Here is a 14,305-nt window from a genome sequence, read left to right on the forward strand (position 1 = left end):
ATTTAAATGAGATTTGTTGAAAATATATATCACGTCGCTTTCCCCTTTTATCCTCTTTCCTTTTTTGTGGCCGTTTTGTCATGTGACTTGCTGCGACCTACATAGAAAGGTCATTCAGTCGTAGCAGGCATGAAATACAACTACAGTTCAGTGAATCCGGAGTTGACAAGTAGCCATGGGCATCCTAATGACATCAAAAGATTATATTAGCGCATTAGGTTTAATCTCTGAAAATAAAAGACTTTTCTTCTTTCCATAGAAGAAGAAATCAAGGTAACAGTAAGCTCAACAAGTCTATGCTTGCATCCTTTTCCCAGTCTTATTAGGTGCGTCAGAGGTGAATAACTCATGCTGTCTCACCGCTGAGAGGAAAATGTCTGACCAGTTACTGTATTCCTTGTGTTTTGGAAAATGATAAAGAATGACGCATATTAATCAGGTGCATTGTGGTTTGATTGAAGACATGATAATTTTCTAATAGTAAGTAGGCTATGGCTGTTCTACATCTCTATTTTTACTTGTACATTTTATACATGGTTTACCTCAAGTGATGTTTTTAATGCAGAAATGTTCGTACAATCGGGCGTATCCAGCTTTTCATTTGACATCTGTGATACTCATGAAAAAAGGTCTAAGTCGCAGACTTGCTCAGAGGATCTACTCTGCTGACAATAAAGGTGACGGAAGTGAACAGAACGTGTGCGCATTTAATAACTCACAGCTGCCAAAACAAAGTCCTGCAATGTAACATAACTGACAGAGGGACAACATAAAAGAGAGAAGAGAGAGAAAGAGAGGAGACAAGGCAAATAACCTCCAATCAAAACCTCAGACACAGGGAGGTGTTGTGTCAATCGAGCTCAACCGGTCATCAAAGACACACAAAATCCTCCTCTCTTTCTCTCCCTCCTCCAACCTTCACCAACACCTCTTTCTCCTTTCCTACCACTACCTCCTCCTCCTCCCATTACCTACTCTCTCAGGGCCAAGCATACAAGCTAACATGATTTACTACAGGCAGTTAATGTCAACCGCTGTAGTAAGCCACCAGGCTGACAGGTCTGGTTAAACAGGTTCTGAAGGGAGAGGCTGATACTTGTTTAACTGCCAAGCATGGCACACTGCTGCTGCTAGTGCTCTAACATGTAGCCTGGCCTTTGTGAAGCACTGGTTTTACCTAGTGATCTCCAAAGCAATGTTTATTAATACAGAACATATGAGGAGAAACAAATTGTTGTGAGATACATCACTGTACTTGTTAAATTAATATAAGTTTGACTACTTGTCTAATGTTAATGCACAGATCTCCACATGAATCAGCAAAGACTGGCTAGGCAAGTGCTGACAAAGCAACCTTGCACCTCATGGAAATCACATCTGCAGTTTTGCATTTGCTCCTTTTCTCACAGACATCAATGGAATCTCCATAGATGAAAATGCACCTTGAAACAAACATCTCTGACACTTTGCTTGGAGCATACCTGCTCCAAACACAGGAAACATAAAGGAAGCATTTAGTGAGCAGCAAGTTCAGGAAGATAGGGGAGCAAGTGATAGACCTTTAGTACAATCTATCCAGTATGTGTCAATAGTTTGCTAGGTTTAAACATAAACAAGTCATTTGTCTGCTGTGCATTTTGTTCATCATGTGATGTACTTTGAGGTCTCTGCCTTCACTGAGCCACACAGCCTATTTGTGAAGAAAGTGAGAGCAGATAACGATGGCTACTGTTCCCATTAGTTTGGGGATTTTTCTTTGCTGTTTATTTATAGCAGCATCTTCCAACACATGACTTAACCATCATCTGTGAACTACTGTTGAAAACGATAGTACAAGAACAATAGTGCTATCCAAAACATGTTTGTGTGTTTATGTGTTTGTGTGGCCTAGGCAACGTCACTGACTCACCGGATCAAACTTGAGCCTTTAATTTTATTTCCAATTTTCCTGAAACTTTAAAACTTTTTTTTACATAGTTTCAAAAAAGTATATCATGCCCCCTTCCCAACCTCTACTCGATAAAAAAAAAAAACAACTAACCCAGTTATAAAAGTTTAACATATCATAAAAAGTTAAACCATACACCATCATACCATTATTTACACAAGCCCATTAAATTACAACATAAATTAGAAAATATTTACATCCAGGACAAGACACTGGATAAAATTCTATGTTTGGAATTTAATGTCTAATTAAAAACATTTTTAAAGGAAGACATAAGTACATTTACACACATTCTCACAACATACGTACACTGGCAGGAGTGAACTGGCTGACTGATGTTAACTTGAGGTTTTTAAATACTAAAGATGATGAATACCTAATGTGGTCACAAAAATAACACCTTCTCTCTGCCAGATTTCAAACATAGAGTAACAATGGAAGCACTGCTATGCCTATCAACCACATGAACACTGAAGAGGCTTCTATTATACCAACTTTAAACTCTCTGGTTTCTGACTGAACACAGACTGATGAAGCAAAAATCATCATTTCTCACGCAGGCCTATGTAAGATTAAAACCATCTCTCATGAACAAAGTACAATAACACTGGAGCCATTTTTAAGTGGTTGTAGAAATCAAGCACAAAAAGTAAAGGCAAATGAAGTGGATTTTCTTCTCTTTCTTTCTTAATTAAAAAAACAGTCCTCTGCAAGTCCATCGAGATCCAGGAAATCAGTGGATTTGCCTCCAGACAGAGCGGAGGGAGGGGGAGCCGAGAGGTATTCACAGCCACAGCAACTCATCTTGAAATGATGTCCTGGGTAAAATGATATGGTGTGTCACACCTCACAGGGTAGGCTCCCATTAGGACCATGTCACACCTCACAGGGTAGGCTCCCATTAGGACCATGTCAACACCTCACAGGGTAGGCTCCCAATGTCACACCTCACAGGGTAGGCTCCCATTAGGACCATGTCCACAGGCGTTCATCATAGGTGCCAACACAACGATTTGCAGCCAGCTGTGATGTTTTTAGAAATTGTCCACTTCTCAATAATTTGTTAAAAATTCAACACAGCACACACACACGCACAAATTCGGCTCTTGAAATGGCAATACTAATACAGATTTTTAAAAAGTCCAAAAAAAGGGCAGACAGGGCGGCAAGATTAAGGGACTCAGGGATCTCAAGTTCACATGGTTCTCCTCTGAGCTCTCATTTCCTGTGTTTGTCCATTTTGTCGGTAGATTTGCTTCCACTGTCTGAAGATCCCTGGGTGTCACTACCAGAGCTCAGGTACATCTTGTCCACTTGTTTGAGTGCCTCGTTCAGGTAGTTTTGAAGTGAGGTCATGGCAGCGCAGATGGCTGGAGAACCAAAGCCATGAGTGATGAGGCTGAAGTGGGTCAGACAGCCTTGGATTCCAGGTTCTAGGATGGGTGCCGGCCGAGAGTTTCCCAGAGGTGAACGGTCCTGCGTGAGCAGGTCCGTGAACTCCTTGCAGATTTGCCTGAAGGTAGAAACAAAATGATTTAGGAAGAAGGAGGACAATACTTACAATAACTACATCTACTGAATCATTGTGCTATGAAGACAAATTCTACTGATGGAACTGCACTAAATTCAATCTGCAAGAATCCTCCAGTAATCAGTGAATACAATGAACCCATGTAAGCATTCGAAAAGGTCTAGATGTGTTAACTTGCTACAGCTTACTTTGCTAGAGGTGTATTTGTATGCAAATAAGAGGGAACCATCCAAAAGAGACACTTACTTGGCAGCGAGGAGCATGTTCTTACGAGAGTTAACCTCATTGCGTTCCACGTGTGGCCTGCCCAGGTATTCCGCAATTGCCTTTGCAGGGAACTCTGTTTCACAGACGTAACCAAAGTCTCTTGCTAAATGAACAGCTTCACCTAAAAGAAAAGTACAACAGTATTAAGAGTGTACAACAACATTTAAGTTCACATTTGGCTTGACAAGACAAAATCTATGAATAAATTATTATTATTATTATTATTGTTTACGCAGGCATTATTGCAGCACGCCCCTCTACACACCCAGCAAATTTACAGCATTACATTAGCAGCTCTGTTTTGGACCCCATATACAGCACACAAACATCAAGGCATGTGAACACATACACACAGACACACATTTCACTGAAGTGAAGCAGTTGAGCTACACAATAATCAGCTGTGCTCACTTGTCTATTTTGGGGGAAGAAGAGCTTGTGATATGAATATATTTCTGTCTTGAAGGTGGTTTGACTTGCATGGTCATAATGGGCTTATGTGGATATTTGCTAGTGGAGAGTGCCCACAGCACCAACAGCTCTGCTTATTGATAGACATGCACATCACTTGAGAACGCGGGCAGCTAGCACAAGCTTTACGGTCAGCCGGCCCTCCTGGCGAACCAAAACACAAGATAACAAGGCTCAATTCAGCTTTGCAGGTCTCTAAATAACACAAGCCTCCAGTCATACTGCTGTACAGAATCATCAGGCCATTTACAAAACTTGGACATGTAGGGAGCAAGAGAGGAAAAAAAAAACCCATCGCCGCCTGCGGTAGGTAGATGTGATTAAAGTGTACCGTGGTCATAGTGGAGCAAGGCTGTCTGGCTGAGGTGGAACGTTTCTTATTCATCACATTGACAAGGAAAGTTAAAGGTGTCATGTTATGTTGTATCATTGTTATAACTGACTGAAGAGCTGTGGCCATGTTACATGATGCAGACCATTTAAAGGAGAAATATATCCAAGTATAGCTTACAAAACAGTGTTCAGTGTTGAACTTCAGCTGTGTTTTTACTGGATAATATTTATTATAGTAATACAGTTGCCACTGAGATGTTTTGTAAGCAATGCTGTTGCTCCATAAGGCCTGTGCAGGCATTAACTTCAGTATAGACTGAACTGAAAAGGATTGTAGCAGGTCTTTTTGATAGACAGAGAACAATCAGCTTGCATTTAGACATCAGCTCTCTCGTTCTCAATTAGGCTAAATGGATGAAATCCTTTCAGGTATGAAAAGAAGGACAATTAACAATCTGGCAAATAAAACAAAATTCCTCAGGAAAAAAAAACTGTGCAATTTGTATTGCCTTTATATGATGGCGTCTTTCAACAATGAATGGTGTTTGGAGAATGGCTTAGGATACTGTACAGTACTTAAAACACACATACCAGGTGGAGGAGACTGACGCTCCCACATTCTCATGCTATCAGAGTGACATTCCAGGCAGTGCAAACAGCAATTACAACCGAGAAGGTGCTATGAACTACTGAGTGACATGTCATACCTTCTACTAGTGAGGTAAGTAGAGTGACATTGGCTGCCTTTCTCCTTCCTGCAGGCAGGTTCAGCCCGATTTTATCCAGCTTTTCTCTCAGTGAACGACCTCCATTTTTTGACTTGGCTCTGCAGGAGGAAAACAAAACATAACAAAAATACATATTTAAAACAGATTTTGCGAGACTACATCTTTTTTGTTTCATAATGTGTTAACGTTTGGAGAAAATTGTTCATGGGGGATTAGGAAATTAATATGGCATTTGCCCCTCTCTTGACACATTATAACAATTATCTTCTTTCAATTAGTGTCTGCTGGAGGACATTTAGACAAAAAGATAATGAAGAACAGACTATCCACTAAAATCCGGAGACTGCAGTACATGACAGAGGAGGCCTCATCCTACACTTCTGATTACAAACAAATCACACACCAACAGGCTCTCCTGACCTACAAAAACACCCACACAATCGATGCCTCCACTGAAAATGTATAGCAGAGAAAGCACTCGTACACGTGTATGCAGAAACACTTAAACACTCCACTTGCCATGACCATTTCAGTTTTCCACATGACTGGCAGTCAAAGCTCTCCCGCTACATTGCAGGTAAAAGCAGAAGCATCTTTAGGGAGGCATTTGTATGAGTGCCCCCACCCCTTCATCCCCTTGTCCCCTTGTCCTTCAGCTGATGAACCCCCTCCTATTGCTATATGACCTACTTACGTATGTCTGTGACTGTGTATATATGTGTGTGTGCATATGTCAGCATGAGCGCAGACACATGGGAAGCAGCAAAGGTGCACTCTAAGCACAAAGTGCTTTGGTCAGGACATACTGTAACCTCGCAATCCCTCAGCAGACTGCCACAATAACATGTGTGCCATAAGGTCAGCTGCTCTGACACTGATAATGCCCATGCATTTTAAAAAGTTCTTTTATCATATATTTTTTCCTACCTCTTTCCTCCTCTATATTATGCTCTATATCCTTATTTGCAGACTGAAGAGAGCAGAACACACCCAGACAAAACACCTTCACATGCACACATCACATGAAAACCTCTTGCACACTCATTATACACACTTATATCCTTATGTTTTTTTGGCAAACATCCTGTATCTATTGTTTTGTCTTCCATGTCCTATCCCATTAATGTCCAATGGTTTGTGTTGCGAAAAAGTAAATAGAAAAAACATGCTGCAGCCCCTGACAAACACATGAATACACACAGAGAAATACACCCACAGAGTCTTTAGTACTAACTGTGTTGATGTAACCTATCCCCAGAAGAAGCACAGAACCAAAATTGCAGACCACACAAAGAATGTCACGAAACTGATGAGCCAGAGTAACAGATCCGAGCTGTGCTTTTAGAAAACCCTTTCCCATGGGCTTTTGCACTTTAGTCTGCACATCGCTAGCACTACAACACCTCAGTGTAATAGTCATTCATATCAAAAACAATCACACAACCTTATTAACAGTTTGTTAAATAAAATCAAGGAAACTGATTCTGCTAGGGTTCTTGATTTCTGTGAATCTGTGCTACTGTAATTGTGTTATGTTGAAGACTTTTACAAACAAAAATAAGGAAATCCAGTAAGTCCAGCCTGCTGTCAAGTTCAATAAGTCTGAGCTCTGACCTGCGTAGAACCCCTCCCAGAAGCGACGCGTTGAGGCACTCTGGGGGCGACAGACGTCTCTGGACCTCGGCTACGGTAACCTTGTACTTGGAAGTGGAGCTCAGCAGGGAAAGGCGGCCCGGTACGGAGCAGAATACCTCTGTGGGGTTTGATACCATGCCCAGCAGGGACTCTTTCTGGAAAGGTAGACCCAGCGCATTGCCTTTGGGAAGAGTGACAGGACCTGGAGGGTACGGAAAAAAATGTGGCTAAATAGAAGAGAAAAGAAGTACAAAAAAAATATTCTGGTCGTGCACTACCATTTGTTTATATAAGTAATTTTCCTGTGTATGTATATAAGTGCTAATCATCATAATCCTCTGTGTGCAAAGCAGGGAATTTGATGTCTTGTCCATAATCACAATGAAGAGTGTATATGCAGCTCGGCTTGCCAGAGAAAACCTGTGCTGCTGTACAAAGGTACATATACAAGGATCAACTACAGTAAACTTCTGAAATATTTTGTGGTTTTCCAGATACTGAATGCCTGATAGTTAAACAGCTAAATGCCCTCATGGCAAACACGATCCACAAACAGGTAGACAAAAACAGACTGCCCCTTACCACAGACTCTCCTTAGTACTGTTTACTACTGAGTTTCACAAGCTGTAGGTAATCTTAAAAATTGCGTTTTTATTTTTAGCTGTCCCAAAACGTGCATAGAAAATAGTTCACAGATTCAAACTTGTTTTTTAACCCCCCACACTGACAGTCATCGGACGAACAGAACAGTACAGCACACTACAAAACATAGCTATCTTCATCCTCACCCGCAAGAATTCCCCCCTGAAAATAAGTCCTCTGTAAGCGATCAAGGTTCCTGCCACCTCGTAGTCCTAATACTGAGACAAAAATCAAAGAGTCACATGAGTGATTTAAGGCTCCTCTGGGGCACATGGTTGGGAATGACATGCCATTGTTTACAAATGGAAAACCTAGAGTGCCCGTAGCGTGCCCTTGAGCATGGGAATGATATAATGAGCCATCACTGATTTCCATATGAAATGCGGAATAGTTAATTTATTGTAGTGTGTATTTGGCTTTCTGCTTATAACTACACACTGTAATATTGTTACAGTTTTTGCTCATATGCTTTTGGAAAAACACTGTTTTAACTGTAAAATTTCATAAAAGCTATAGAATTAACCCTAGTTTTATGATATTTATTGAGTGAGATATGAGAACCTAAGGCATGAGATTAACCTTTTGAAATAAAAGATGCTATTATATTTTATATTGTAATTTTTATAGCTTTTTACATAATTAATCTACCTACTTGTTATATGGTTCAAATAAAAACTGAAAGCTAGGTCATAGCATAATATGCTCAAGCTGATTTTTCTCTGACTCAAAGTCTGTTTAATGAAGCCCTGATGACAAAACAGCAAGAATAAGTTCTCCCTAAAAACCGTTCATGTCCCAACAAATTACTAAACTGTCCTTCACATGCAAGCCTAATGCCACACCCTGACAAAAGCTGGTTCTGCAGAGACAAACACTGCTTCAAAATCAACTCATAATTTCCTGTTAATATGAACTGAAAAGAGCTGCAATTGCGAGCTTAACCAGCCTAAAGATGATCCAAAGCTGTCCTCCTCTCTCACAGTCAACACCGACGCTGTGAGATTGCTCAATTTTCATGTCAAGTCAGCTATAGCCTGTTGCTTTTGAAAGGGATCAGTTTTTTTCCCACTGGGCATCCATTCAACTACCTTCACCAACAGAATGGGCTAAGGATCATGTCGAGCTTAGATAAGTGCATCTCATGGCTATGAGGATTATCATTGTATGCTGTGTGACTACAAATAGAAGACTCCCCCTTTGCTGTACTCTCACACTGAGTGCCCTAACATGCCACTATAGAAGTAGTTATGGCATTTCAAAGAGTAAAAAAATGCAGTCTTTACAGTAAGTTTCCAACCCTTATTAGGCTGTACAAAGGCACATGTACCCCAGGCAGCATGTTCTTTTCTTCCAAATTAACAGGCCTGATCTTCCTTTGCACTAATGATTAGCTTATTTACAAAAATGGCATAAACTCACCTTTTTTGATGACTGTCTGATCTGCCATAATAATACTGTGGTCATCTACATGCTGATAAAAAAGAAAAGTAACAACATGAAAATGTAATATGAGTCTTAATATTCAACATCTGTCAGAATTAATTTTACTCTTATTTCCTCTGTCATGCAAAACAAAAGAAGGAAAAGTGTGCTATAACTGTAATACTTCCAACAGGGAATCTGAAAGGCCATTAAATATTTAGTGACCTTTGACTGTTTCTTCTGGGTGATCAAAATATTATATGATAAACCAGATGAATTTATTTTATTGAGTGATCGTATGGTTTTCCAAAAAAAAAAAAAAAAAAGCTGCCTCTTGCACGGAATTTGATTCCAGTAGTTCGCTGTGTTTAAGTGCCTTCACATGCACGTAAGCCTCGGAAGTGGCGACTCCCACACACTTTTGCCTCTGTATTGAAATGTCAGATGATCATCTCAATCAAATCCACTCACTTGAACATCTTCCAGTCCGTGCCCCATGTCGTGCATCCCCATGTTATCACCAATAACCGACGAGTCTAGGCCGTGCGCGTGTGGGGGCAGCAGTTCCGGCCGTCGGAAGCCTTCTCTCCTCACCCCGGACGCGCCTCCTTCCAGGCCCAGGATCTGACTTGCGAGTCCGCTCCGTGCGTGGGCGCCCAGCCCCTCTTGGCCCTGCCGGCCGGGCCACGGCTGCTGCTGGTTCGACGAGGGTGACTGGTGTATGGAGTTGATGTTGAAGGGGTCGCCGAGGTGGGAGTAAGGGTCACTGGACTGCGGGTAGGAGATGGGCTGGTAGGGAGGCGGGAAGTACGGGGGTTGGAAGTCTGAACTGGCCGAGTGTGAGAGGGAGGGAGACGGGCTGTAGAGGTGCTGACTGACCGCGGGCAGGTGAGGCAGCCGGGGGTTCCCATTGCTATTGCCGTCGTGCCTTTCCTGTGGGAGGGAAGACAAAAGGCAGCTGAGAGATGTCAACAAGATGGCAGGTAGGGGTGACATTTGTCCCTCAAGTGTCTGTTCACGGGCACAGTGCCCAGTGCCCAGTGAGCATAATTTAGGGGAGATAAATATTAATTCATTTTAATTCTAAATTAAGTTTACAATTCTCTTACTCTTCTTCAAAGTATATAATCATATTAAATGCTCACATTAGTAATGACCCAAATAGAATACCCAGCATTTTTACTGCTTTTGCATAAGATTTGTGACATCATTATTATTATTATTAGGCCCGTTACTGTTGTTGTAATCAGAATACACTTTTTTTCTGAAATTTGTGGCTGTTTTTTGTTTGTTTGTTTGTTTGTTTTACAGTTACAGCCGTGTCTCCACTTTTTTTTTCTCCAGAAACGACTTTTACAGCCTTTGTCCCCCTGCTGTCGCTTGTTAAGTTGGCTGTGTAAAGATTTTCATTCTTTCGTCCTTTATCATATCTTATCGTTATGGTTAACGTACAGATAAAATCAGCCCATTTTCATCTTTCCTGAAGAATTGCAAACTTTTACTCGACATCACTCAAAGCGCACTTTTGTGTAGCTCTGTCGAAACTCACCTCACAGTCATCCTCATATTTCACGTTGTCGGCTAATTTCCACAACATCCCGACAGAGAAAAAGTCTCTCCGTTACAAGAAAAGGAGTAAAAGAAAAGGGAATATAGGCCTGTATATATTTCGCCGCCTGTGAGTTAATCCAGGTATGTCAAATGAAGGAGCTTCCTGGTGGTCATTAACCCTGATGTTCTCCAGCTGTGGCGCAGAGGCGAAGTTGGGAGTGGAGGCTGAAGAGGCGCACTGACCGACCGGCTGACTGTCCGAACACAGATGGGAGTTTCCACAGCCACTGTGACAGAAAGAAATCGTTCTCAAGCGACGTTTCCCCCTCTCGGGTCAGTGTGCTCTGCCACTGTGTTGTGGACGCGGGAGAAAACAGTGCATATAAGAAACTTGACTCCCTCTTATGGACAAAACAGCAAGGTTCAGTCTTATTGGAGCAAACATAAGCACTACTATATCTGCACAGCCACTCGGAGTGGGCGTCACTCTACCTGATGATGTCAGCGAAGGGAAATATTAGAAATATTGCTGATTGGCGGAACAACGGTCCAATCTGGAGTTTGTCCGTCAGTGCACGACAGACAAACAAACCCATGAACTTTAGTGCCACCTAAGAATGAATGAATGTCTCCTGGCATTTATTTTTAACTGTTTGTTTTTATCTCATTACGTTCTAACAGTAACTAAAACATGGAGCTTTTATTTTGATAGGGGGTCCACCTGGAGGCGTTGTTTCAGAATAAACCATTAGCAGAGATCGATGCTTGTGAAGTACTAGCTTCAGATGTAAACAAGTTATCTTCAGTTGCTGCCGAGGTACGAGGCCTATATGTAAGACAAACACAAATTTGGGAACCTTTTTTTTGTAATTAAGTGTGATACCATCTGTGTCAGAACCAACAAAACGTTGATTGACATTGCACTGCAGTGACGGGTTGCCAGGTTGGCCGCCTCTTGCCTTTCAGCCAATCTGTTCAGCTCGAGCTGCTTTGTCTCTCACTCGTGTCCGATGCTTTTCTCAACAGTTAGAGGAGAACCGACACTGTGACAGCAAAATAAACTATTTTTATTTTCTCTGAGTTGAGATAACGCTGTTTTTTTTTTATCAAATCCCCCTTTAATTGTGTTAACTTTGGTCTGTACCAGTACAAATAACTGGCATTTTATAATTGTCAAAGAGTTTTTATAACATCAAATTATATAAAATATGATTTTGATCATAGTCTTAGTCTTTATGTATTATATAAATGTTATATTTTATTTTTATCAAACAATCATTACATACAACATGACCCTTCCTTTAAACATTTTGGACTTTCTAGTCAGTCTTCTATAACTCCATATAAATAAACTGTATAAACAATGTAGCTATAATTATTTACTGGCGGTATTAATATTGTCAACAATGATGGCAATAATATTTGTGGCTACATCATGAATGCAGTAGATAGATAGATAGATAGATAGATAGACAGAAGCCCACAGTGGATCTCATCTTATTAATACACCTTGCCTTTTGAGCATTATATATCATTACGCACGCTTTATTGTCCGCTGTTATCCAGGGAGGACTCCATGTTTTCGAGAACAAATCCACTAATCTGAATATAATTTGTTCATAATTTGAACATGAGTTAATTCCCAACAGCACACAACAATTATTATTATTTATTATTATTACTATTATCAGTAGTAGTAAGGTAATATCGCCACTATTAGTATTTTTTGTAGTGGTACCACTTGACTTGACTACAGACTCAAAATGATTTTGGTTAATACTTTAACTTTGAGCTGAAATTCGTTATTATCAGGGTAAAGCCTTTCTCCCAGTTGAATGGGCATTTTAATGTCGGTGTTTCTCAGTGATATTTAAGTGCATGTTTCAGACCGCAATAAGCCCCAGGGGTTAGCAGCATCATTCCTTCAAAACCTCGAAAGCTCAAAGGATCTCAACAAAAAGCTCTTTCTTAAAGTCATTTACATTTTTGGTGGAGCCTTACAGTGTCTAAAACAAGGCTGCTTTGAAGCTTTGATATGCATCCAATCTCAGAAAAGGACTTTGCTATTGATATATGTGTCCAATAACGATCGTTCAACACTGGTGATGTGGCTTTTCGCAGTATATCCATTTCAAATCCCAAAGTGTTACTTAACAAATACCACAGAGCCCTAATAAATGTCACAGTAGTGTTCACGTTATCATTAAAAATAGAAATTAATTAAAAATTAACTTGGCTGTATTTTGGAAGAAATAATTAAGGAGATCAACAAGTAAATTATGCCCAAATGTTATTTAATTAAAAGCCTATCTCAAAGTCTATTTCAGTTTCGACCATAAATGACATCACTGTAGCCCCCAAACCAAAATACTCGAAGTTCTCCAGAGAATAAAGCCTTGGCCTTATTGACATTAATCACGGGTTATCCAAAGGTGCACACGGTGCTCGACTACAAACAGGTGATTACTGTGGAAAGTAATAAAACAAATACAAGCTCAGCAGCAAAAGCGATAAACATGATTCAGGTTGGGTTAAATTAAATCAGCCATAAACATGAACTCACCCTCCACTCTATCCTCTCCAGTACAGACATCTGCAAAGCTCCAGTCGCAGCAGTCCCACTGAGGCGCGGTGAAACCATGAGAGGTTTACATTGCCGTGTTCACCTGGTCGTAGTGCACCGCGCATGCGCCACAGAGCGTAGCACACCTGAGTGTTGTAACTCATCTGTAGCCCCTCCATGAAAAGGCCCATTGATCAATTTATTTATTTACTTACTTTTTTGTATACTAAAATCGATTAAAAGTGCGCAAATGTATTTAAAGTCATTAGACTTATATAGTTTTTTAAAAATAAAAAACAACAGGCAGTGACTCATATAAGATCGGCCTACAGCCGATATAGACTATGCTTAATTTCATGATCATCTGCTATTGTTGAGTAAAAAAAGATACGATGTTGTTGAAGGTAACGTTTAAGAAGAGGTGAAAAACAGACGTGGGGAAATTTCACGATGAGGTAATTCCACCCCAAAAGCCACACCGCCCCAGGCTGACCCAGAGAATCTGCTTTCAAAAGCCACTGAAGCTTTTTAAGGCCTAAAATGTCTCTTGTTATCTGATCTCCCAAACACTTGAGCTTAAACTAATGAACAGATCAAAGTGTCTTGGCTATGTGGTTGAGAATGTAGCTTACACATCTGGTTCTGAGAAAATAACATTACCTTTCTGCAGCGTCGACACCTGCCTTAAAGTAGTTTCCTCAAACAAAACGACTTCAAATGATGAGGAAGAACGAGGGAAACGGTCGAGCCTTTTTTGTTGTTGTTGTTTTCTGATAAGATTAATTAAATTCCTAAATCTGTGCCTTAATTGCAAAAGATTATCATGGGATCATTTTGTGTTAGACCTATGATTTCCAACTTTATTTGAATTCCAAATACTTATTCTGGTCTGCATGGACGTTAAAAATGAATGTTAGCTTTATAAATGCATTACAATTTATGCAAAGCTGCGTTCAACAACTGTAAATCCGGTAACTTTTTTAGATGTGCCAGCTGTCTACGATAAATATATCTTCAGAAACATCCATAAAAAATATATCTTGATGCTTAAAAAAAATTATGGGACCACATAAGGCAATACAATGCTTTGGGAAAAAAACGTTAGCTTGGTCTATTTAAAACAAACGAAACGGCTGCTAGAACATGCATCTGTCTTTGCTCCTGCACAAAGACAAAAGAGTTTTTATGATCGCTAAAAAGAGGTCAATTGAAAA

At 40.4% G+C, this 14,305-nt stretch overlaps 1 protein-coding gene across 5 annotated transcripts; it reads right to left on the minus strand.

Annotated features, from left to right (window-relative positions):
• Positions 1–2,888: 2,888 nt before the first annotated feature.
• tfap2c (transcription factor AP-2 gamma (activating enhancer binding protein 2 gamma)) lies at positions 2,889–13,184 on the minus strand. 5 transcript variants are annotated; one of them, XM_020624973.1, is made up of 8 exons: positions 13,092–13,184; positions 9,449–9,910; positions 8,975–9,026; positions 7,702–7,773; positions 6,893–7,115; positions 5,258–5,376; positions 3,726–3,867; positions 2,889–3,461 (listed from the first exon to the last, which is right to left on the minus strand). In XM_020624973.1, exons 1-8 carry the CDS (start codon positions 13,167–13,169, stop codon positions 3,167–3,169), a joined length of 1,443 nt encoding a protein of 480 aa, XP_020480629.1. In that variant the 5' UTR covers positions 13,170–13,184; the 3' UTR covers positions 2,889–3,166. The 5 variants fall into 5 exon arrangements, 4 of the variants coding, with proteins under 4 accessions (XP_020480629.1, XP_020480707.1, XP_020480790.1 ...); XM_020625051.1 differs by lacking the exon at positions 13,092–13,184 and adding an exon at positions 10,527–10,993; XR_002277039.1 differs by lacking the exon at positions 2,889–3,461 and adding an exon at positions 4,158–4,361 and having other exon boundaries at positions 3,781–3,867.
• Positions 13,185–14,305: the final 1,121 nt, after the last annotated feature.

The sequence above is a fragment of the Monopterus albus genome, unplaced genomic scaffold (assembly GCF_001952655.1).
Source record: "Monopterus albus unplaced genomic scaffold, M_albus_1.0 scaffold1.1, whole genome shotgun sequence".
NCBI lineage: Eukaryota > Metazoa > Chordata > Actinopteri > Synbranchiformes > Synbranchidae > Monopterus > Monopterus albus.

What these genes read in the sequence shown, in the direction of transcription:
- tfap2c (XM_020624973.1), bottom strand. Translation starts at nt 13,169, where the DNA reads ATGGTTTCACCGCGCCTCAGTGGGACTGCTGCGACTGGAGCTTTGCAG. An exon ending in TCAGGGGGGAATTCTTGCGG is followed by an intron (nt 7,116 to 7,701) that starts GTGAGGATGAAG and finishes CGTACCCTCCAG; the next exon opens with GTCCTGTCACTCTTCCCAAA. An exon ending in AACATGCTCCTCGCTGCCAA is followed by an intron (nt 3,462 to 3,725) that starts GTAAGTGTCTCT and finishes TTCTACCTTCAG; the next exon opens with GCAAATCTGCAAGGAGTTCA.